Source organism: Vollenhovia emeryi, unplaced genomic scaffold (genome assembly GCF_000949405.1).
Source record: "Vollenhovia emeryi isolate VEMERY1.0 unplaced genomic scaffold, V.emery_V1.0 DF939210.1, whole genome shotgun sequence".
In the NCBI taxonomy this organism is placed as follows: domain Eukaryota; kingdom Metazoa; phylum Arthropoda; class Insecta; order Hymenoptera; family Formicidae; genus Vollenhovia; species Vollenhovia emeryi.
The window spans coordinates 809,759-834,677 of record NW_011967156.1 but is presented as its reverse complement, the minus strand read 5'-3'; the positions used below and the strand labels follow the sequence as shown (position 1 = coordinate 834,677).

Here is a 24,919-nt window from a genome sequence, read left to right as displayed (position 1 = left end):
TCACGGCGGTAAAGGTCGAAGTGCCATCTTTGATCTTCGCTTTACTGGCGGGCCTCTTTTCTCTCTCTTCCTCCCCCCCCCTCTCTCTCTCTCTCTCGGTCTCTCCTTGGCTTTGAGGGAACGAAAACAAAATTTTCACCGCTGACCGTCCACAGTGCGCACACGCGTCGAATACGCGCTTGCAAGAAAGTGAAAATACAAGCGCTGCAAATTGCCAAATATACTCGCATCTGGCGCAATTTGCGCTGCGTAATTTGCTAATCAGCCACTCTTCCAGTCTCGCAAAATGCGATCCGTTAATAGACCCATGTAGGGTAATTTTGCATGTTGATACAACAATTGTTGTTATAATACCGTGAGTGCAACACAATAGCACGATTACCCTCGTAACAGAATATCCGCAATTTAATGTTTCGCTCAGCAATAAGCTTCATTTGGAGAACGAATTTCAAGATATTTAACGCGGAACAATTGGACAATTAAGCAATTAAACTTTATATCAAATTCCCGCCGCGGAAATATAGGCCGGGATTAATTGCAAACTGGAAGGTCGCTTTCAAATTCAATTAAAAAGCCGAGAGCAAATGTAACAAGCGTTTGCGGGCGGTCAGAGAAATCTCTGATATAATGTACCGATTGTACTGGAACCAACCGATTCTTCCGCCACGTACGGGAGAAACAATTTCGAAACGTATATGCCGTATTATATTCGCGGTGCGTAAACACGCGATCGCGTTGCAATCAAATGAAATCGATAATTAATTGTCTATCGCGCTAGAAGGCCTAGGCTCCGTCCAACGGATTGACGTTCGTTTAATTAAACGCCGTGGATTGTCTTCGCCTGCAGGTAGGCATTTAACGCCCGCGAAGCGAAGGAGTCGCTCGATGGAGTGCTAATTTCTGCATCGCCGCCGCCGAGACGCGAGAGTTTGCGAAATATCACACTCGTAGGTATGTTCTAGAGACCCTGTAATCACAGACTGGCCATGAGAGTTCGTCAAATCCCCGCGAGTGAGAGAGAAAAATATGTAGTATTTGAAACTATAATTGCATAGTAAAATAATTATAGTCAAGAATATCATTTTTATAGTAATTATTACTATAATGTTAGTAATGGCAACCATATACATATAGACACGGTGATTCCAACTATTAGTTGGAAGAATTACAAAAGTGTGGTTAGCTCCTAAAATGACTATAAATTATAGTGAGATTATGGTAACTGCAACCTTTTTTTTTCTATCAGTGTAGTATGTTCCGAGCTTCGGCGACTCCGGGATTCCCCGATACGCCGGGATCGAGATCGAGATAATCTCGCCGCGTTCAGCGCGCGACAAACGCGCATCCCGCGTCCTCGGTAAATATTTGATTGTAAATCGCGATAAATAAAGTGAAAAATATCGTATGCAAAATTTGAAGATAAACGGTAAAACGGGAGATGCGCGACGCGAGGTAAATTGCATATCCGAGCTAACAGGAGGGGAGAGAGAGAGAGAGAGAGAGAGAGAGAGAGAGAGAGATATGCGAATAAGCAGATAAAATTATTCGGCTGACTGTCGTCGGATGAAAATTCCTCGACCCGAATTCTCGTCGTCCCAAATTCGACGTGTTATTTCTGCTGCGCGACGAGTCCCCGAGTGTACCGAAAGCAGTTGCGATCGAGCGAAAAGACAAATGAAACGATAAATTAAAATTCCTATTGTTCGAAAGCTCGGGGAAATTGGGGAAATTCTTCTCCACGCAATCTTGCACCAATTACAAATTATAACAGCTGCACATTTTACGGTTGATTCGAAATTAATCACTTCGCTTCATTATCTCATGTACAATCCTAAAGATGAAGGGGAAAAAAAAGAGAAAGGAAAAAAAGGAAGAAGAGGCAAAAATGTGTCGAAATGATTAGTCCCGACAATTAGAAACAAACTGGGGGAAAAAGTCGACGAAATAAATGAGAGCCCAAGTCCTCCGATCACTTCTCGCTCATTGCGACGCTCACAAAAGTACCGGCAAATTTGCGGGGCCGTCGTGCCTTTACCCGCTTCGTTCTATTCCTCTCCGACAGGCGCGAGGAGTCGCGCGCATGCTGGCAGGCGCGACGCGTTTTGATATTCGATACGCGCGACGGCCGGGATCGCATATTTCGCCGGACGCGGAATAAGTCGAGCCGCGCAAGAACCAGACGAGGTGGATGCAAAAGGCGTGGTTGCGGATGCGAGGCGCACGGGCTCCATAGGCAACAGCCGCATTCCGTGGCATCTCGACGCGCGGCCGCGCCGTACGTTCCCTATTTTAAGACAAGCCCGAGGCTCGCGCCCTGCACCTCGTCACGCGCTTTGCCACGATCGCGCATCCCGCCCGATGAAATTCGCGGAAATTACCGCCGGGAAACTTCCCACCTTGCGTAACGAGCCGGCGCGGCGCACCGCGACGTCTCCTGTTCTTCTTTGTTTTCGTTTGCGGGGAAATTGCGAAGACGCCGCCGCACCCGCCGAATTTAACCTCTTAATATTATGCCGGGGCGGCTCGATAAACTCAAATATTTTCGGGATTCGGAATATGACAAAAATATCACCCCCAAAGAGACGCTGCGCGACACATGATGCCCAGGCGTCACGCGGGAAAAGCAGAGAGAGGCTCGTATCACGCGGGGGAGAGTCGACGCGCGGATACGTTGATATGGCAGGAATAAAAAATCCATACGAGATAATGCGTCGACATGTAATCAGATTTTTAACCACGGCGCAGAATGAATTATGCCATCGTCATATACGTAATCCGCTTCTTATCTCTTCCGCAAGCGCAGAATGTAGCTCGCGTGTAATCGGGATGACAATGCCATTAATTCTATTTATTCCGCGTTCGAAAAATTTAATAGAAAATGTCAAATTTATTGTTGCGCGCGGGTAATAACGTTCCTAAATATAAATTAAACACCTAATATAGAGCACGCACAATGGCTGTCTGCTAATTTTCTATGCTAGATAATTGAAACTGTAAATAAATGTTACAGATTTTCCTCTTCCCATGCCGCTTTTATAATTGTGTAATTTATTTTTTACATTATTTACAAAAAAACCTGAATGTTCTAGATAAAATGTTTGTACGGTTAAAAAGTAATTTTTCGAGAATTTAAATTAAATAATTTAGAGAGACAGAAACGAGAGTAGAGGAAAAGAGTTCGGATATGTTTATAGGAAAATACACGTATCTTAAAATTAATTTCTATAATTACATATTGGTCCCTGCATTGTCAAATGTTGCAAACTACAAGTGGAAATATCGAGTGAAGCTAAATGGAAAAATCCGGAGAAAAGGATGCAGAGAGCGGAATCAATTATAATTAAATTAATAACAGCTGCAGGTATCTCTCTCTTTCTCGAAAACGCATTCGCACACAAGCCGCTCCTAATTGGAGATGTAAAATACGCGTTCGTCGATTATTTGCGAGTCTATAAGCCGTAAACGATTCAATTGTTTCTACTACGATTCTCGCGAAATGAAATATTGGAATTTCTCCCCGAGATTCATTAACGCTTTATAAGTTGCGTGAGTTTTATTACGTATTCGTTAAACAGCGATCCAAATGCGCGTTCACGCATCCGTGGCTCCTACTTCGCTAAATCCACGTTGAATATCGAAAAGTCGCGTGCAGCGCGGTATAATTCGATTTTGACGTAATAAATTATTTCGCTTTACGGTTATCCCGGCTCGAGGAAATGCGATAACGATAAAACGGCTCGTGTCCCGCGCCGTTACTTACGCACACATTTGACTCCGATCTGACGTTTGCGCGAGACGCGCTCTTCTCGCTGGTTAAATAAAACTCGGGGAAACCAGACGGCCGTAGTGTAACGCAATGTTAATATCATTGCCAATGTCAACATATAGCTTGCGTAAGATCAAGCGTCTCGATAATCAATAAAGCGGCTTTAATAATAGAATCGATTTGACGTCGATGTCTGGTCAGCGGCGGATTTTACTACTGCGAAAGTCCAACTCTTTTATACCTGCCATTGTCCGTCGTACATAACTGTTTACGTTCGAAAATCCGTCGTTTCGAATCTAGGGGTCAATTCTGCATCTTACATTACAGTGAAAATGCTAAAAGTGAATAGTCTCTTTCTAATCGTCCCCTTAGAAAGAGACAAAGCCGCTCACCGTTAGCATTGTCACCATATCGTAAGATACAGAATTGACTCCCTGTTCTGCTTTGCCAAACTCGTATCGGTACAAAGTTTAACGTCTAAGTTTTTTGTTGAAAAAAATCCTAATCGTCCCCTTAGAAAGAGACAAAACCGTTCACTGTTAGCATTGTCGCCATATCGTAAGATACAGAATTGACCCCCTGCTCTGCTTTGCCTAACTTGTATCGGTACAAAGTCTAACGTCTAATACGCATTTTCTGTTAAGAAAAACTATATTCCTACGGTAAATGTCACATTTCTTTCAGCTGACTTGTTCAAAGAATTCTGATCCTAATATAGCATCCCTTTGCAAACTGTACAATACAAATACGGAGAAATTACAATATATTGCATTAATAAATTCGCGTTTTTCATTATAATAATTAATGTAATTCTTTTGCAAGTAGAAAGGTAATGATGGTTTACATTTCTAAAATACATTTATTGTGAAGCTCTTTGTGAATACCTTCGTTATGATTATTCAATTTTCTCGCGCGCGTTCTCGTTTTTCTCAAAATAAATTAACTTCTCATCAATGTCGCAATTTGTTAACGATGAATATCTGCCGGTGTCGTTCCGCATTATAGATGCGATTTAATGGACCGCCTGTTTTAGACGGCACGAACTCGATACGTCAGCCTTATCTGGGATTTATTAGTCGCGGTACCGTCAGCAAGTAGCGGCGCTCTCGCGAGGGCAACAGACGTCGCCCTTCTCCGAAGATTCATCAGTCCGCGCTCGTATCACCGTAGATCAATCAACTTTTACGATCCATCCGTCTCTCGGCTCTTATTTGCGATGCGCACGCGGGCCCTCGATCATGCCGATCTCGCAATATCGAGCGTAATGTACCCCGCGCGCGCGAGGAAATATCGTCGAGTGTGAGGGAAGATCCCGGACACGGAAATTTTAACCATTAATCCAAATCGCGCCACTTCCATTTAAACTGGCGAAATTAAAAAAGCTCTCACATACCTCTCGCAGTATAAAATTCGCGTGCTAAAATATCTCCGTGATTAATACCGCAATCTATATTTTATTAAACGTATTTCACATTGTATGCAGCTCTTATTTTAAGATATTACGACGCGTAAGTCTAAATCCGTTTTTAATTAAAAAATTTTTAATTAAAAAAAGGTATATAATATAGAATAAAGAAAATATCCGTGGACTCCAGGAGATTCAGGGACGCGCCCCCGCATGGCTGTTTTGCGTGACGAGACTTCGCGTAGCGCCGAGAGATTGATTGTTTATCTTCGCCGTCGCTTCAAAGGGGAACTGATCGATTCGTTATTCCGCGATCTGCACCCTGATATTTCGGTGCACGGTTAATCAATATCCTGGCAAATTGTTTATTCCTAATTTTCCAATAATTGTCCCTCGTAAATTTTCCATACTTTCTACATCGCGTAATAATTAATTTCCACGCCGCATCCTTTGATCTCCGACGTTCAACGTGGGAAATTAAGCCATCAATGGATGCTTTATTGACTAGGAACTTCAATAGGGGGATATTTCAATAGCAATTGCGATATGGCTTTATCATTATTATGGCTTGTTTATCCCCTATCTCTCGCTTTATAATAAATGAATCGCAACGATTGCACCATGCAAATGTAAATAAATATTAACGTATTGCACATTACCTAGGAACGCTCTAAATGAGAAATTAATAATTAATAATCAATTATTAATTTCATTATCGCAATGCCTCTTTTGAAATTTGTCGGCTAACCGAAAAATTAAATAACGAATAATCAGTAAATAATCATCGATATTGCATCAGCTCGGCGTTGGAAAATGTTCAAATCGATTTATGTCCTCGCCACGCTATTACGCGGAACGTTCTGTATCCGGCTATTCGACATTGAGAGGAGAGATCTATTACAAAATCGGCTGAAGAGGCTGCTCGTGAAAGTAAAGGGGCAGTGGCGCGAGTGGCGGGACACCCCTGTATGCGTGCAACGGCAACATCTCCAGCGTACTCGTTGAATAACTTTTCCCACGGCTTAATCAATCAATCTTCGAGGCCGGATCGCGTTTTTGTTATCTGCATGCGCGATCGACGATCGATGCACGCGCCGTGCATCGACGCTTAATCACAATGACACGGGGAACGCGGGGACTCTCGCATTACTCCCGGAGTGGCGAACGGCGGGTCGATCGGGCCGCTATTGGACGACAATGTAACTGGAAACAGCGGCATATTGCTGCTTAATAGATAGGATTATCGCAGCCGCTTAATCATCAGCCGCGGCACTACAGTCGCTGATGGCCTGTCCAACACAACGGCCTGTTGGCATTTCGATCGAACATGCCGCGGAAGCACCTCATTGGCGGTCCTGCCCACGTAATATCGGCATTAAGGCACGGGGGGATCCCATGCTGGTCCAGCGTGGATAAAAGTAACCGGAAATTTTTCCGCTATCAACGATAACTGCGTCCTCGACGGTCCGCGCGCGGCCTCGTGCAATTTTGTCCCCTCGCGGAGATACGGATTTTTACTTGTCGGGACTTTCTTGTCGAACGTGTCGCGCTTGATTATTACTTTTATATGCAATGAGATTTATTAGAACACTCTTAAATAATTTGATTTCCTCTTTAATAAATCCTTTTGAGATTTATTTCATTGTACGGTGTATTTACTGTGAAAAAAAATTCTTAAAGATAAGCATAGATTTTGGGCCGTTAAAGTGGAATGACCCCTGAAAGAATCTGTTTGCTAAAGAAGAATTAACGGCGTGTCGCGCGCTGTTTCACAGCGATTAGCTAATACGATCTTAATTAACTCACCAGATATTGAGGAACTTCTCCCGAACTTTCCGCTTCATGCTATCGCTCTTCCGACGATACTGCAATCTGCGGCAGGAATCCGTATAGATGGGCTCCGCAAGCTTGTAGAAACCTGCGGAAGATGGAGATGTCCAGATTAAGCTTCCGGAAACTTGCGAGTTTTTGCGGCGAGAGGTGCGCGATGTAACGCACACACAAAGGGCCCCGGAGGTACATCGAAGATGGAACGCGGGACGTCGGAGCAATTTTTCGCAAGCCCCGCGTCATTTCGCGTCGTAACGAGATTTTATAAGGAGAGTTTCATATGCTGAGAGTTGCCGTCCCAGTTTCACCGGCTTTCCCTTTATCGACAAATTCTTAGAAATTTTCTATCCTTTCTTAGCGGAAATTTTCCAGGGGATCAAATTACATGTACAAAAGTGCAGATTGCCAAGTTTTCTGAATTAAGTCCCGGCGATATGCAAATAGTCTCGATTCACCTCCAATCAAGACGGCAGGGGAAGAAAGAGAAGGTGACTTTAAGTAATTAACGTAACGGCGGGGCGCCTTGGAACTTTTGCTCGTGCGAACCAGCAATCTCGGTGCGAGCTCGACTAGAAATTGAGGGATAGGAATAGCTGGGACGGTTCCTCGCCGTGTCCCCGCAAATATTTATTCAGCGGCCGCGATTCGAGCATGCCCGCTGTTTATCCGCCCGTATATCCGTCGCCAGCCTCAGACCGGACGGCGTCGTAAAATCTCTCGCGAAACTTTTATATCTGACCGAGATGACCGAGCCATCTCTCGACGTAAAGTTCGATCGATCCATATCCAATGTCAGCATAGGAAATAAAATCTCAAAGGGGCAAACTGTTATCGCGACAATTGCGTTCAACGAGATTGAGTTGGGCGCACGCATATACACACGCGCGCACGCGTCTCGAGATTAATCCCCAATTCCTACGATAAACCGGAGACACTTGATCAAAATGTCGAGAGGAAACGTAACGCGTTTTAGATTATCATCTCTTCGTTATTTCTTCGTCGTGCATGATCCTCCCCTCGCTATTTTTATTTATTATCATTTGCGCATTCTCTGGGGGAAAAAAAAGACAGTTAAACAACCCATTTTGGGGCCCACAATTAGTAATTGAATTATTTGGATTGTTCATAATTCTACTCGGCGGAAAATTTTGACCGATTTTCTTTGTAGTTAAGCAACTTAACATTTCGGTTAGTGCCTCTTAAGTGAAAATGATCTTTGCGTTACTGAATATCGACGGAACTAATTGAGAGAATTGATTAGTATTACTTTGAAATCTTGGATACAGATAGAATAGCTAATTGCGATTTTTAGTAAAATTCGTAAAAGATTAGAGTGTTACGAACAATTAATATAATTCGATTACTAATTGTGGGCCCCGAAATGGGTCGCTAACTGTCTCTTTTTCCCAGAGTTGCGATGAGGACTGCACAAGTCTCTTTCGACTTTGTCGCACAATAAAATCGTCCAATGTAATTGCTTTAACGAGTGCAATTATCGTAGCTATTATTTAATTCTACCGTGTACAGGATTAGTCGGCAGCTGTTTGCGTAGCTGGAATAACGATAACTTTTTCAATCCGCTGAGAGGATTGCCGCGTTGCGTGACAATCCAATTTCCAAACGTTCCCGAGCTGTCGAGGACTGTCGAGGGCCAAGGATTTGTGAGCAATGTAGACTGCACGCGTGCATTAAACGAAAATACTAGCATACTTTCAGCTTTGGTTTTGCGTTTCCGATAAAATTGTTATCGAACATTTGCCATCGTGCGTTATATAAGTCAACCCTTGGAGAAATATACAGCATGGAAACAATTTACAATCAATTAACGGATCCATTGCTCATTTCCGTCTCTCTAAACTTCTACGTCATTAAAATTCTATTACTGCCACTTTTAACCAGAGATGTCGCGGAACAGGGAAATGTCGACTCGCATCCAATGAATTGAACTCGAGACCAGAAAGGAACAAGCGGATTGAAAAGGAAGAGAAGCGCCCGTGGCGCTTTGCACCGTCAACGTCCATATTTATCTTCAATTTCATTTTCCTCTCACTGTACGAAGCAACAGCATAAAAATTCCTCGTGTCCTGCATAAATTTCCGCACAGCGTGGAAACAATCGCGTTTTCCGTATCGGTACACCGGTGCATCGACGTCCGTCCGCGAATTTAACGCAAAGGAGTAATGCCACGACAATAAATTAATTTCAGCAGTCGCGTGCACCTCGATGCATTACGATAATGGATCCACGGGCCCATTAACATATGCGATCATTCGGCGAATAATGACGGCCGCCCGTGCGCCCGGGGCATTTCATTCCGCTAATGTTCGCTATTTAATGTCAAAAGTAAGATATTATCCCGAATTTCTCCGTTCCGCTGGATTATCCCATTCACCCCTGCCGCTCACGGCCGTCCGCCGCAAAATCCGATTACGAAGTTCAATTACGAAGCTTACTCGGGGGGCAGTTTTGTACATGTTACTTACTTAAGTAACTTAAGAGCTGATCGGCAAAATTAGGATCGGCGATCGTTAATCGAATTATAAATCGTATCGTCGCGTTATTAGAGAAGTGGCAGAGGGGAAATACGGTAAAAATATCTCAGCTTGGCGCGATATTTGCACAGTGTGTCCCTGAGACAGATCGGCGGGCACCGAGGCACAACAGGGACAGCTCCAGATGCGGGAACGACGTACGTGGTTACTTACTAAGCCAGCTCAGCTGATCGTTGTTCTCCAATTTGTTCTTGAAACTGTCCACTTGGCGTTTGAGCTCTCGTAGGGCGAGGGAGGGTGTGGCGTATAAAGCTTCCTGATGCTCTCGCAGCTGCCGCTCTAAAGCCGCCACGCGCCTCTCTAAAGCCCAAAGCACCTCCGCCTCGATCACCCCCGAAGAAGCGGGGTGAGCGCCAACGATCTTGAAAAAGCACAACCGACTGAGTACGTAAAGTGCACGCTACGGTACCGAAAAAGGGAATTAACACGTCGACTAAAAAAATATCTCGCGCTTTGTCCTTTGATCAGACTATGTCAATTATTTCTGCGTTTTCTTCGCCAATAATTTGTATACGCACGATCCTTGTCCACAATTTCATTGAGATATTAGAAAACTAAATAACGATACGCTACATAATACAATATTATAGTACAATTAAGCGTTCAATTAATTAGATGGTTAGTTTCATGTTCACGCATTTATCTTTTTCACGTTCCAACGACATCTCAATTGTTCCCTCGCGCGTTGAGAGTGCAAGGAAGAAGCAATAACGGTAAACTTTAAACGAGGATACAAGTCTTTACGCGTCTAACGTGATCAGAAGATGCCTCGTGCATCTCGTTGTCTAATAAATTTTGCATTCATATCTCACGAGCATAGATCGATGTCCTCATAAATATGCAGAGGTATACAAATGAAACAGATACTTATGGAAGATAATCCAAACTTTAAACTCTCCCCAAAGTCGCGATAAATTCATAATAAACTTTAGCACCAGCGTGGATGCACGTCACGAGCGATGAGGCTAATAATGATAATATTACAGCGATTGTTCAACGAGTAGATTGAACGCTCATTACCCGGGGCAAGACATTACCCGCTTTAAACATGTGATTCTTACCGCGAACAACGCGAGACCTGATCAAAGAACACAATTTTTCATGCAACGAACTTGTGCGAATGGATAACAAGAGGCCCTTTCGTCCCTCCCGCGGGGTAACTTCCGCAGAGAAGGCGACTAGGCAAAACTTATTACGCTAGGTAATTAATTATGTAGACTAATGAAAATTTAAATAGAGTACCTGAAGAGCATAAGGCGTGTCGGGCGTGTTCGCGGGTAGATGAGTCGAAATATTGAGGAGCTTGTCCCCCTTGCGAAGCTTTACGATGTCCAGAGGACCAGCCTCTGCCGCGCTTCTAAAGAGTTCTGCAAGACAAAACGTAGATTCTCTCTCGTTGAGCTGATCTCCATCTTCCTTCCTTCCGTCCGAAGGAAGTTCGCTTTGCGCGAGAGTTCTCCTCGAGCTCATTCGTGTCGCTTCCGTTTCGCGACGCGGCGAGATACGAGATCGCCGACCCTCTCGAATCGGGACCAAACGACGCACACTGCTATTCAGTAATGCCTGGACCTGCACTTTTATCATCATTTTTCCCATCTGTACAACTCCACCGACTTTCGGGCTGTATGTATGCGCAGTGATGGACAGAATGGTTGCAACATTTCTTTTTAATGAGTTTAGGAACGCGCATTTAGATTCAGGTTTTCGTTCCAAAACATTTTCTCTGAGGAACATTTTACTCGAGCAATAGATTGGAACCGTTCAAAAATGGTTCCGGGATGGCCATTTTGTAGTAAATGTAATAAGAGTAAATTAGTCCTCGGAAAAGAAGATTTGGGAACGTAACCCTGAATCCAACTGCACATTCCTAAACTCATTAAAAAGAAGAAGTGTTGCATCCATTCCATCGCTGTACTACCACAGACTTCTACAGAAGCTGCGTGTACTAGGGTAAGGTGACCGAATGCGGAGCAACAATTTGATGAGTTGCTAATTTTGCTCTTTTATATATTTACAACTTTATGCTACACTGTCGACATCGACGCGTTTTCACGTCGCTTGTTAGCGACTCATCAAATTGCTGATCCAAATTTGTCGGTCACTAGCCTATACAGCCTGAAATTCTCATCGATGTATAGATGGGAATAAAGATTATGAAAATGTGAACCCTAGTAAAACTGAGGCCCAGGTATTAATGAATAACACTGTGCAAACGATATTTACGATACCCCGGTTTCGATCCGCGCTATTAACTGTCCGCCGCGCTCACCGCCGTTTACTATATTACCGCGGGGGTGATATTAACTTTATTAAACGCGCCCCCGCTGGTGCGCGGGAGATCGACGACCGTTTCCCAATTAACCCCCGGTCGCTTCCCGACCGGTAAAAAAAAACGGCGACGCGTACAAATCACAGACTTCTACATACTACTAGGCTGCTACCTTCCAGCTGAAAAGTGAGGCAAAGTCCTGTCATGTCTTGTCAGGTATAAATAAAGTAGTACGTGCATCGGACACACTGTAGACACACTGATACACACATACTACTTTATTTGCCTAACAAGACACGGCGGAAGTCTCGCCTCACTTTTCAGCTGGAAAGTAACAGCCTAGTAGTAGAGGAAAGTCCCCTATTATGGGATAGGATTCTAATGTGAGATCGTGGGTTTTTAACGTCCACATTCAATCACAAATCTGTTTTCGAAACTCTCTAAAAGTCAATCAGTGGATTATCACTAGAAACAGTGAATATTCATTGATTCGCAGTTATAAATTATTCAGTGCTATCCCGAGTCGAAATTTTGGCCCTATGTTGAACCTTTAATTCTATTATATAGTAGGACCTAAGACAGTAAAGGAGGTCGAACTGCAAGTACAAAATTTACTCCTACTTTAAAACCGATAGTGTCGGAAATTTCTACTTTTGCCAATTTAGTATTAAAGTAGGTCCCTTTAAGTAGGAGCTTAAGTAAATTTCTAGAATTAAAGATTCAAGGGAGGAGTAAAAAAATATAATGTCATCAAAGTAGGTTATTGCTGGTCTATGTAGGTGTATAGATCAGCTAAGAAGGTGTAAAAATTATCCTTAAAAGTGTCAAAATAGTACCAAAATTTTCATTCGGGATACTTAAAACTGTTTTCAGCGATAATGCACTGATCGACTTTCAGAGAGAACGATTACACGATCCAATAATCAATTTTCTACTAAATAAATTTCACTTGAAGGGCAATAAATTCATGGTGGGACCAACAGATGATGCCTATTAATTTAACAGAAACTCCGCTATTTCGTATTAGGAGCCTGTCTCGTAATAGAGGACTTTCCTCTATAGAGAAGTCTGTGGTACAAATGGCCCCGTGGTGCTCGCGACGCCGTTCGTGCACGGAATCCCCCGTCCGTCGCGGGCTCTTTCCGGTATATCGAGCGAGAAACACTCGCGAGGGCAGGAGCAACGGCGCGCGCGGCGTTTTGTAAGTTGAATGTTTTATTCATAATCGAAGCGCCGCCGCTACCCACGGGGTGTAACGACCGTGTGTATGCCACTGTGCCCCGGTAATTACGATCGACGTCATTGCGCCGGAATGACGGCCGTAAATATGTACCTTCCACTCTCGCTTTTTCTCTCCGCCCGCTCCACCAGTGGAAAGTTTCGGGATCAAGCAAAGCAAACCACTCAAATAGAAGTGGACTCTGGCCGTTGACCGCCGCCGCAATCACGACGCGCTTTATTTCTAAACTAAAGCGAAATTCACGAAACGTACGGAAAAGCATAGGGCACGATACACAAATTCTGAACATAACTCTTAATTAATTCCCGGAATGCGGCGCGGTCTGATATTTAATTCAATATCTAATCATCCTCGTGAATGTCCTGTCGAAGATTTAAAACACTGGCGGAAACGCGAATCTTATCGAGAGACGCGACGCATCGATCCGCCGGAAGAGCGCGAGTCTCTCGGAAAATCCCGTATGCGTCCGTGAGCGAGCGTGCACCGCTGCGAGAAATAATACCGAAAAACTGTACAAAAATCCGCTGAATAAATGATACAATCCGTGCCGCTTTTTCGGCTGTCTTATTTTAGCGCGAATACGTGCAGTAGTTTGAAATATTGAAAAGCTCAACACGTATGTAAAGCGTATTCGGCTTTAGACTCAACAGCGCAACGTCCGGCAAGCCAGCTTCCGCAGTAGCTAATGAATGAATTCATTTCATACCCGCGATAAAATAGACGAGTTAACTGCCTGGTCCAATTATTCCGCGAATGCCGCGGTGCAATGCCGATATTACAATACATATATCACATTGCGAAACGAATCGCGCGGTACTTTTATGAAAGCGGATAATCCGTTCAAATTAGGAGAGCAGATCGGCGGCGCATCTTAAGGGGATGCTGGAGTGATTCTGCTCTTTTTGCACCTTTTGCTCCTACCAATTCATGAAAACATTTGCGTAATATACGAATTATGTGGCTTTTGTGCACAGGCCGACAGTGTTCCACTGATCGAACTGAATCAGAGAACAGTACCAAGTAACTTGAATAAGTTACAGGTTACAGGTTAAACCTTAATTTCAACGATACCATGCTCTTCTCTGATTTATTCCGATTCCGATCAGTGGAACACTATCGGTCTGTACACAAAAGCCACACAATTTGTACATTACACAAATGTTTTCACGAATTGACAGTTCTAGATGCGAAAAGTGCAAAAGGCGCGGAATCACTCCAGCATCCCCTTAACGTGTCTAATGGAGGGGAAGGGAGAGACGAACGCGTTTCCGCGATCTCTATGTAAAATACAGGTCCCGTCCCGTTCTCGGAGTGAAAAATGGAAGCGCAGCGAAACCTGGCGCGATCATTTATAAAGAGTCCGGGTCGCCCTTTTCAGTTCACCCCCTGACTGACGTGCACGCCTCGGGATGAAATAAAAATATTCCGAGCGCGCGCGCACGCGCGCGCGTTCTCCCCGTTGCGCTTGTCTCGGGCAAGGAGACGGAGAGAGCGCGCGGGATCCGCGTAACGAAACACGAGAAATCATAGTGTTTCACGATTTATCTGGACCGAGGTTGAAACGGAACACCCATGGAACGCTGTCGCGTATTCGTTCCGTTTTATGCGCGGCCTTTACCCGAAGGGGCGCGCGATCATTTTCGCCGGACTTCCGCCGCCCGAAACCCGGGAAAAGAGGTTCGCGGCGAAAGGCAAGAGCTATCACCGCCCTCGAATTTCAATTTCTGTTTTCATACCGCGCAAAGTGCAATCAAAATCCATCCCGCGCGCGCGCGCGCGCACCTCGCGAACTGGAGTACACGCATTCAGCGCTACGAATAATATGAGTTAATTTTATTTTATTCGCGTACGATTCCAAGAATTCGCATTCATTCAATGCACTGCTAAAATTCTCGTTACCATGCACATCGTGAAAATAAAAGAGTAAGGATAACAATAGTAATTGTTCACTGGGCCCCTTATCATAACGTAGCTCGTATCAGCAGGTGCGGGAATATATGAAAAATTAATTTCATAACGCATTATCTCTTAGTCGTATGTGTACGGGGAGAATTTTTTCTTAAAATTTACCCTGGAAATCATGTAATCGTAGGACATGGCATTTTGAAGAACTGTATGAGAGTTTTTTGAAATTTTACCATACATTTTACTAATAATTGTACTTATTGTTAGTATACATTTGACACCAGCAGAATGTATGGTAAAATTTTAAAAAACTCTCATAAATTCGTCAAAATGCCATGTTGTCCCACAATTACATGATTTTCAGGATTAAATTTTAAGAAAAAAGTTCCGTGTACTCGCGGAAACAAAAACGCCGCGCTAATAATGGTAAACCACGCCAGCCGAGCCGCGTTCGATTTATCGCGGAATTATGGCTGACAGTGCGAGGAATGCCAGAACGCATAGCGTAAATGCAACGCGTGTCCACCACGCCCACGCACGAATTCGAGATGTTAATTGAGCCTGGAATCGCTGCCGAGGCAGCGACGCGACGGCGAGAGCGAGCAACAATCACAATGCAGCAGCGCGCAGGAAGCGACGAGATTTATTGCAAATCTCTTGCACGCCCCGTCTACGAGAAAAATTCTGCATTCTTTTTAAACGTACGGCGCGTGTCAATGGAATTTGCGAGTGTGCTTTAATTAAATAAAAAGATTTGAGGAAGCAAATTAAAGGGAGCTCATTGATACACGCCGCACGATTTTCCCTTTATACAACACGATCAACATCGTGTCGGATTTCCCGCACAAGATACACTTGACTTTGTGCCTTCGTGCACGCGTGCATCGTCGCGAAGGTGTTCGAGCGGTCAACAAGGAAATTAAATTAAGTGGACCTTTTATCAATTGAGCTTGGATATTTAAGTTGGCATTAATATATAATGATTTTTAGCAAAGCTTTTCCAAAAATTCGTAAGCATTTTCCCAGCATCCCTCTTGTGCACAGAAGTGAGGCTATTTTCTGAAACACGTGGCAGGAATGAAATTGCTGCTCTGCTTTAATTATGTAATCATTGAAATACGCAGCAATATCATGACAAAACAATGATACAAATTTTATAATTTGTCTCATAATATATAATAGCTGCAATAACGATATTTGCGTGGTACATGTATCTTCACGTAAATATTTAGCATTTATCGAATTTAGTTATTGCAAACAGCGGAAATTTTCCTACACAATATAGCAGGGAGCTTGGATATTTAATTCAGCATTGATATATAATGATTTTCCCAAAATTCGTAAGCATTTTCGCAGCATCCCTCTTGTGCACAGAAGTGAGGCTACTTCTGAAACACCTCCACGCAGCAGGGATGAAATTGCTGCTCTGCTTTAATCATGTAATCATTGCAATACGCAGCGATACCATGACAAAACAGTGACGCAAATTTTATAATTTGTCTCATAATATATAATAGCATGCAATAACGATATTTGCGCGGTACACATATCTTCACGTAAATATTTAGCATTTGTCGAATTTAGTTATTGCAAAGAGCGGAAATTTTCCTACACAATATAGCAGGAAGCTTGGATATTTAAGTTAGCAAATGACTTTCCAAAAATTCGTAAGCGTCCCTCTTGTGCACAGTAGTGAGGCTACTTCTGAAACACGTCCACGCGGCAGGGATGAAATTGATACTCTGCTTTAATCATGTAATCATTGCAATACGCAGCGATATCATGACAAAACAGTGATACAAATTTTATAATTTGTTTCATAATATATAATAGCTGCAATAACGATATTTGCGTGGTGCATATATCTTCACGTAAATATTTAGCGTCTATCGAATTTAGTTATTGCAAACAGCGGAAATTTTCCTACACAATATAACACGACATAATAACAACAAAAGCAAATACGTTTTGTATCAATGCGTGCTGTTTAATTGAACAAAAAAAAAGAATAACTGCAAAAGAGAGAAGAGTAGATTGGCTCGATTCCACTTTGGCCTGACACGTAAATATGGCGTGCAAAAAGCAATTATAATTTTTTTTATCCTCTGCAGCTTTTTACTTAATATACGATGTAATCGTATCGTAATACGTAGTAAAAACGCTGTTTAAACTTGCCGATGCAGTCGATTCGCTAATGTCGTCCGCTCGATTACGTTCCGGTCCGTGATACTCGCGTTAGCCGGTGATCCGTTCCGTCGTAAAAACGCTCGAGCACCCCCACAGTGTACGGCAAGCGCGATTACAACAATCGCGTGCACACGCGTTCGCCGTTCTTTTTTTTTTCTTCTTTTTCATGGTACTTAAACCTTTACGACCGAGCCCGTCGAATTTTCGTCCGCGTTTCGTCGGCACTGTGGCGCCGACCCGGCCGGGATCCAACCCCTTTCTCGCCCGACTTTGTTCCCGACGTGCTTACGATTTACATGATAATGTACTTCGCATCCAGAGCGATATGAAATATCTCCCACGCGCGAGGAGGGTGGGTGGTCGACCTGTAGGTATTTGAATACTTACATTACTCGTCAAATAAGTTTTAGAATACGCGAGATTTCTGACGCGAAACATTCGAAATCCTTGATTAATCGCGATGTGCACACTTCATCCGGAGATTTATGGAGCTATGCTCTACTTTCTCTCTCTTCTTTTTTTCTCTCTGTCTCTCGGCATTAATATTGATATGCAGCTCTCGATAAAGTACGATAACTCAGTCGTTCAGCTGGAGATGGTTTTTATACGATTTAAAATTTTTTTAAATTATACATCACGTAATTAAAACATGCGGTAATATTTAAATTTTCGACACGCGTCAATTGTTCGATCTCATATGAATTCATTGTTTGAGTCTCAAATTCAACACCGTATTGTAACTCTCAACTCTTCGAATATTCAAACTCGTTCGAAATTCAATTTTGTTGCGTAAAGTTGAAAACACGAACTTTGCACGAAATCGATTAACAACGAGCCGTTCATCATCGACTCGATCATTCGAAACATCGGATCATTACTCAATCTCGCAATTAGCAAAGCTTAATGGAATCGAGCAAATATTAATCGAGAAAAAAAGTTTGTCGCTGAAAATGTTGAAATTCTGTTTCTCTTCCCGGTTTTTTTCCCCCGTTTTGGGGAAAATATATCACGACGTGTCGCGGGTTCTCACACGTATAATGTCGAGAGCCACACGCGGGTGGAACGAGTGACGTTCGATAATAAATGCCCGACAAAATGAAGAGGGCCGAAAGAAGAGCAAAGCCGAAACATATTTTTACGGCGAAAGAAAGAGAGGTCGTCCGAAATGTCGGGCATGCGGGGCGAAATCGAATATTGCGCGCGAGCCTTTTTGTCGAATCCCCTTTTCGAGGGGGGGGAAGGGGCGAAACGCGACGAAACGAAATATCGATTTGCATGTGCAAGTGTTTATTGGCCACTATTGCTTGTGCCACTTTAATCGGGTTACCGCACCATATTTTTCTCGTAAATACCGCGATTCTCTTATTGCAGGAAAACCAATACACCGCTCGTACAAATAAAAAGTGTATCCCTGCTGTTGAAGAGACATCGAAACACGTCCATTTGATATGCAAAAATCAGAACCCCTCGCTATCTAGACTTTGGCTTGCTAAATCCAGACACGATAAAACTTTTAATTTCCAATGCTAAACTTCCGGCCGTGGCACCGAGTGAACGATATCTTGAAAAAAAAAGAGGAACAAGTACTGCTACGCATGCAGGAGGTCCTCTCTGCTCTGCTATTACGTATGCTGAGCCTCTGTATGCAAAATGTTAGACGTATATGTACGGCTTAAAATAAATATACAAGTAGTTACTAACGTATGCAGCTGCTCGAAAAAATAATTTATCGCCGAGTATTATGAAATAATAATTACTAGCAAAATTACTTCTTTTTGCAACGACCCTCGGGCAACGGCGTAAGTCGTAAAAAAACAGAAAGCCAGGATTAACGGCAACCCCTTCATCACGATTCCGGAATTCACCAAGTACTTTACCCCGGAGGCTGAGCCGTGATATCCCGAATAAGTCCCTTACTCCCGCGAAATATCCACCTCGATGAGGACCCGTAAACGTGCCCGGATTACGTGAATAAGTAAAACGAGAAGTTTCGCTGGTTTGCTGGTCGCAGAGGAACTTATCACGGACTCGTCCGGCGTTGTAAAATTGAGGTAAACTGAATTCTCTCGTACCCGCGGAGACTGTGCGAGACTAGGTACGCCAGGCTCGAATCCGAGATCTACAGATGAATATCGGCGATCCGGGCGGCATCGTATTTAAAAGTATAGGCAGATAGGCGCGTTGGCGGGCTATTTTTCTAATGCAAACGCCGCAGCGTTTTTATTATTCTGCGGAAAGGGCACGTCATACATAAAAATATTGCATACGTGTGCACGGACGAGTGCGGTTTTTATATTATAAAATCAGAGGCTTAAATAGAATCGCGTGAACCTAGGAATTAAGCTTTAAAAGGTGATTTTTGTTTAAGCTTTATAAACAGTCCAGCGGGTGCACATTTCTTGGATAAAGGTTAATCCCTTCGGTATGCTCATGCATAAGGACGACAAGTATCGACGTTTCCTAGGCGATAATGGATATTTCTGGAACTATCTCTATAGCGGTGTCTCACCGCACACGGTGTATCGCTCTCCTCCATTAGAGAGTTGGAGAAATTCAAGCCACTTAGCAAACCGCGAAGCACCTCGATCGTCGAAAGGTTGAACGGATGAGTCTTAAATTAGACTCGGCGAGCGCAGCGTAAAGGTCGCAGGAGAGAGATCGCCGGGGGTTGGTTGGCGAGTTATAAGAATTCGCGAGCAAACTTTCATTGTCGAGCAAACGCTCGGGCCGATCAGCCTGAAGGAGCGGTCGGCGCGGCGCGATCACGAGCACTTTAAGCACCCTCCGTAATTCAGGGCGACGACGATTGGCCGTCCCCGAATCACGTACCGTGCCGCAGTTAGACCTGATCGTACATACGCAATAGGCTTCGAACCGAAGGAGTGCTTCCAAACAAAAGGAGACCGAGGACCCCGCGCCCCTCGCGGTAAGAGTGAAAAAATCTGGAATCAAAGAGTTGACAGGGAGCGACGTAAATTGCGCCATGTGAAATAAAGTACGGGACGTGTCTGTGTGAAAGTACAATTCGTTTGGATGATAAATGTCACCGCGTAGAATATCTCAACGTGATGAAAAATACGAGGAATAATTCATACGTCTATCATGGAATACTTTCGCAAGTCCCATAATTTATTATTAATGCCGGCTTCAGGCTGAAATAAAATTCGCATTTGTGTAATTCCATGTTGCCCGGAAGCAGATGTGTCACTTGACAATGTAAATTAAACTTTTAGACATTTATTTTTCGAAACTGCGCCAGCGTACGTGCTCCGTTTCCTTCGTACAATCAATTTTCGCGAAATACTTTTCGTGACGTATAAGAAATCCGAGCGCTGCCGCAATTAATTCAATTAATGTAACTTAATTAACGTAATTACGAAATATGCGCGTATATAATACTTCGGTAATATTATCGTTATTTGCGATGAGACGGGCCACAAAAATTCTGGCGAAAATTTGTTCGCCAGAAAATCATATTTAAATATGTCCGTATGTTGCTCTGTCAGGCGGAGCGCGGTTTGATTAACAGCTAAATTAAATATCCGTTTGTCAAAGCTTGTAATGTAATCGAGTCCCGTCCGTGCGCCGAAATAAAGCAGCAATTTCGAATGGGAGAGCCCCACAATTACTCCTTTTATTTACGTACGTCAAAAACTTTGTAAACGTTATATAAAATTCCCATCGCCGGGGAGATTCGCAGTGCGAGAATCCCGAGGAATATCGCGAGCCGCGGTGCATCTCGTAACGAGATCTTTGTTGTTGTTTTAACTACCTTCGTTAAATTAATGAATTCTCTTTTATCAAGAATAATTAAAATCCTTTCTTCGTCATCGCCAATGCCGCGCCCCGAATTTACGAAACCCGACGTACCGGCGAAGCACGGATCTCGAATTACGGAACGGTACATGGTCCAGCCGTTAGGTCTTATCATTACAGTTTGCACACAACGAAATCGTGAATCAGGACCGATATGTATTCAACAATTAAATTAGAAAAGGCCATCTTTTAATCAAATGTTTATTTGTATTAAAGCTGTTTGCATTATATTTTTATTGAATAAGTATTAAAAATTTGTCTCATTATTATTATTGTCTCCTTTATTTCTTTCGGTAAAATCTTATGCTCGATTGTTTGGATATAACATTTTAAAATAATAAAGTATCTAGCCTATATAAATATCCATTGTAGTTGGCGCAATTTAATTATATCATTACTTTCGTAGAGAAGATAAAAATGTTCTTTTTTTTCCAATAAAATATATTCAAATAATTAAATTATATAATTCTTGATTGGATGGCGTTTATACTTGGCGTCTGTTTTACCTTTATTTAAAAAAAAAAAGGTTATTTTTTTAAGGTTTACAGTTTACACGCAACGAAATGCTATCAGATTCGCACGACGCGAAGCAAAATGAAGCATATACAACCGCGCGTACACGTACGTGATGGAAGGGTGACGGCGAGATCAGTGGGGGCGGCTATCTTCTGCCCGTCCATTGGCAGTAATAGGATAATAAATCGTGAATCATGAACGTACGGCGGACGATTATATTTTTATTGTGACCCACGCTCAATTTATTCATTATTTTGTTGAGGCCAATATCATTGGGGCGAGGTGTAGGACGCGCTATCGCCGTCGGAAGGCGTTCGTTCGAGAAGGCGTCGTTAGAGCGGAGAGATGCACCGCTTGTCCAACGTAGTCGGAAGCCCCTTCGCGAAGGAGCTACGTTTCAATTGTCATACCTTTTTCCTCCAATTCTATCGAAGCCCCTCCTCGGAAAACTGTTTCATTAATATTTCGCTTGAGTACGCAATTATTTATTATGCGGCGAAATTCGTGATGAAAAAGCGCGATTCTGCTTACACGGTGGCGGACGTCAAATAAAATAAGCCTTACTTTTCGCGAAAGTCTATTTGGAAAATGGAAAGATAATGATATCTTCTTTAAGCTTACATGCTCTTCAAGAGTCTCTCCCACACAATCTTTACAGTAGCGAATCTTTGTGGCTAGTAGTGGCTGTTAAAATATGCTCTTAAAAAAGAGTAGTCATTAAAAATAATTGGAAATCATACAAATTGCTAAAAAGCGTGTAACAATTAAAATTGTCTTTAACATCTTTCAAATTATAACTTGTATATTTTACTCACATCTCTAGAGACATCATTAGAACGCCTCCCATTATGCATATACAATATATAAAAAAAACTACTCGGATTATAAATTTAATTATGCAAATGTGAAACTTGTATCGTCAATGTAACCCGAAGAGTAACTTGCGCTAATATATTGTAAGTACATTGCAATTTCAATCTAATGCCGTCGCAGAGTAAATGAAGCGGCAAACGAATGGATTTCGGGGCAGCGACGCAATATTGTTTTCGACCGTCGACGCGCGATTTTTATCCGCGTAATAAATGTAACTTTCAAGGGAAAAATTGAGTTTCCGACACGCCTGATTGCGGAGGCGATTCCGCTTTAAATGGGTGTCGTGCCGCGCGGTGAATCCGCGTTCTGTCTCGTGCATTCCGGAAGCGAGTCCCGGAAGCGGTTCCGCCGCCGATAATTCCGTGGCACTCGATTTCCGGGATTTCGTCCGGAACCTCGTTCCGGCGACGAGTCTCGGCGGCGGAGAATTCTTCGGCGTTTCTCGCAAATAAAACAGCGACGAAGCCACATTCGTTGCGTTTCCAAGCGAAATTGCCATGTTTACGAGTAACGAGGGAAAAAGAAAGTTTTTATTCACGAACGGAGAAAAATTCGCCAGCGAACGCGAATGATTTTCGAGCATTTATCTTGCACCTAAATGCGAATACAACTTATTTGCCGTAACGCGCTAAAACGAAAGCGTAGTTGCGTACTCATCATCCACGACTTCGATTTTTACCAATTAGCTCCTTCCTTCTCGTTCAAATTTAACGACCTTTCATGCCGGCCACAATTCTTCATTCCACCTTTCTCGTCGCAATTAAGCTGAATAATTTTATTTATGCGCCGCAAAAAACCCAACAATAACACGCGAGGCAAATACGTCGGCAAAAAAGGGGACGTTTCCTCCACTCGCACAAAAAGCTCGTTTCCGAAAGAATAATATTTCTCGCGCGGGAGGAAGATTTTTTTAAGATCTCGGCAATGATAGAAGCCTATTCAGGGCAGAATAAAGTGTGTCGTATAACGCGGCCGACTTACTCATAGCGCCGCCATAAACTTCCCGCTTTGAAGCACGATTGTTAAATCAATAGAAACAGACCGCACTCGATAAGAATCTTCTTTTCATATTCAAGATTCGAAGAGCGTAATAACGACCCTCAAGTTAGGCACTGCTATTCGCAGCCGCGAAGTAATGCGCAAGAGAAATATTCACGTCACGCTGTTACGCCTTTCTCGAAAATTTTTACTTTCTAACACGCACGTGTGAACTTGATCGCGGCCACTTTTACTCGTCCTCAAATTTGTGTTTTCTAAGTAATTTTTCATTGCATAGTCAGCTTAATTGAATTACATTTCTCTTTCTCTCCGTTCGCTCGGTACGATCTTTGTGGCGCAACATTAGCGTTGGCTATATCGCGATTTCTAATACTCTCTTTTTGTACGCATATTATGTAAAAATAAAGGGGAAACTGTCATTATCGGGGACGTCTTTTGCGCAACTTGGTTGGTAATAGAGGGATGTAAGGGATGTTCGAGACATGGCTTGATTAGATGGCAGGTGGGGTCACAAGCGTGTTAGAGCCTCAGCCTACGATCGATATTTATGTCTATATGTGCAGAGGCCGTGTATTGCATTAGGTAAATGCGTAAATGCACCTCGTTACACGTTCAAGCTTCGCTTGGAACCTTCACAGGATACCAAGGAGAGGCTCGAAAATTGAAGAGGAATTGGTTTCGAGTAACTTCCCTAAATGAAAGCGTAATTGCAATATTTTCAAATATAGAGCGGAGAGTCGTGTTATTACATGTCTCGCGTTAAAGAGAACTCTCTCGAAATCACTTGTGCACACGAGTGAAAAAAGAAATGAAAGCAAATTGAATTATTGTCTACGAAGGGGACGGGAATTATCGCCGTAACGACGCGATTTCGAGATTGTTCGCGTTTTATTCACGTCGCAGAGAGTCGCGCCGGAATGTCGACTTCACATCGCAGCAACAATCTCGTTGTAACGAGAGAATATAATGACGGCATCCGATATTAATTTCTCGTCTCGGATAATGAGATATCACGATAACAAAAGCTTGCTCATGCCGTAGGAAAACGGCCCCGGTAGGTTTACAGTGATAGCGCAAACATCAAAAGAAATGACGTAAGGCAAATTGGTTATAACGAGGAGACGAGCACGCTGCGAAGTTTCGAGGACCAATAAGGACGGTACAGAACGTGATTTTCTCAATGCAGCTATTAGAGACATCGTAGAAGAAAAAGGAAGATCTAAGCGTAAAAAAAAACGACATCATTGGCTTTTGTAATCGGAGTCACGGTTAAATGAAAGAGTACACTTATTACCTTTGTTAAGCTCCAGACATCATCTTTTATATATCGACTGTAAATATTTATTATGTATCTTTTGCTTTGCTGTATACAGGGTGTCTGATGCAAAAGTAGCCACTTTGAAAATAGTGGTAGATTGGGTTAAACTAAGGAGAAATATCATGTACCGCGGTACAAAGTAACAATAGTTTTCGAGTAGTAAATTTACACGTTTGAGCGAATGAGGATGCAGGAGACGGTAGGCCGGACTCGGAAGGCATTTAAAAAAATCGATCGATGAGC

General features: G+C 43.0%; 1 protein-coding gene across 4 annotated transcripts in view; it reads right to left on the bottom strand.

Annotated features, from left to right (window-relative positions):
* Window positions 1-24,919, bottom strand: part of LOC105561207 — a 145,084-nt gene that overhangs the window by 13,086 nt on the left and 107,079 nt on the right. For 3 of the 4 annotated variants that reach the window (XM_012010982.1, XM_012010981.1, XM_012010983.1), the window contains 2 exons: window positions 9,707-9,914; window positions 6,978-7,089 (listed from right to left, as the gene is read on the bottom strand). In XM_012010982.1, coding sequence (XP_011866372.1) covers window positions 6,978-7,089; window positions 9,707-9,914 — 320 coding nt within the window. Of the gene's footprint in view, window positions 1-6,977; window positions 7,090-9,706; window positions 9,915-10,795; window positions 10,921-24,919 lie in introns of all 4 variants that reach the window. The other variant, XM_012010984.1, reaches the window with a different exon arrangement.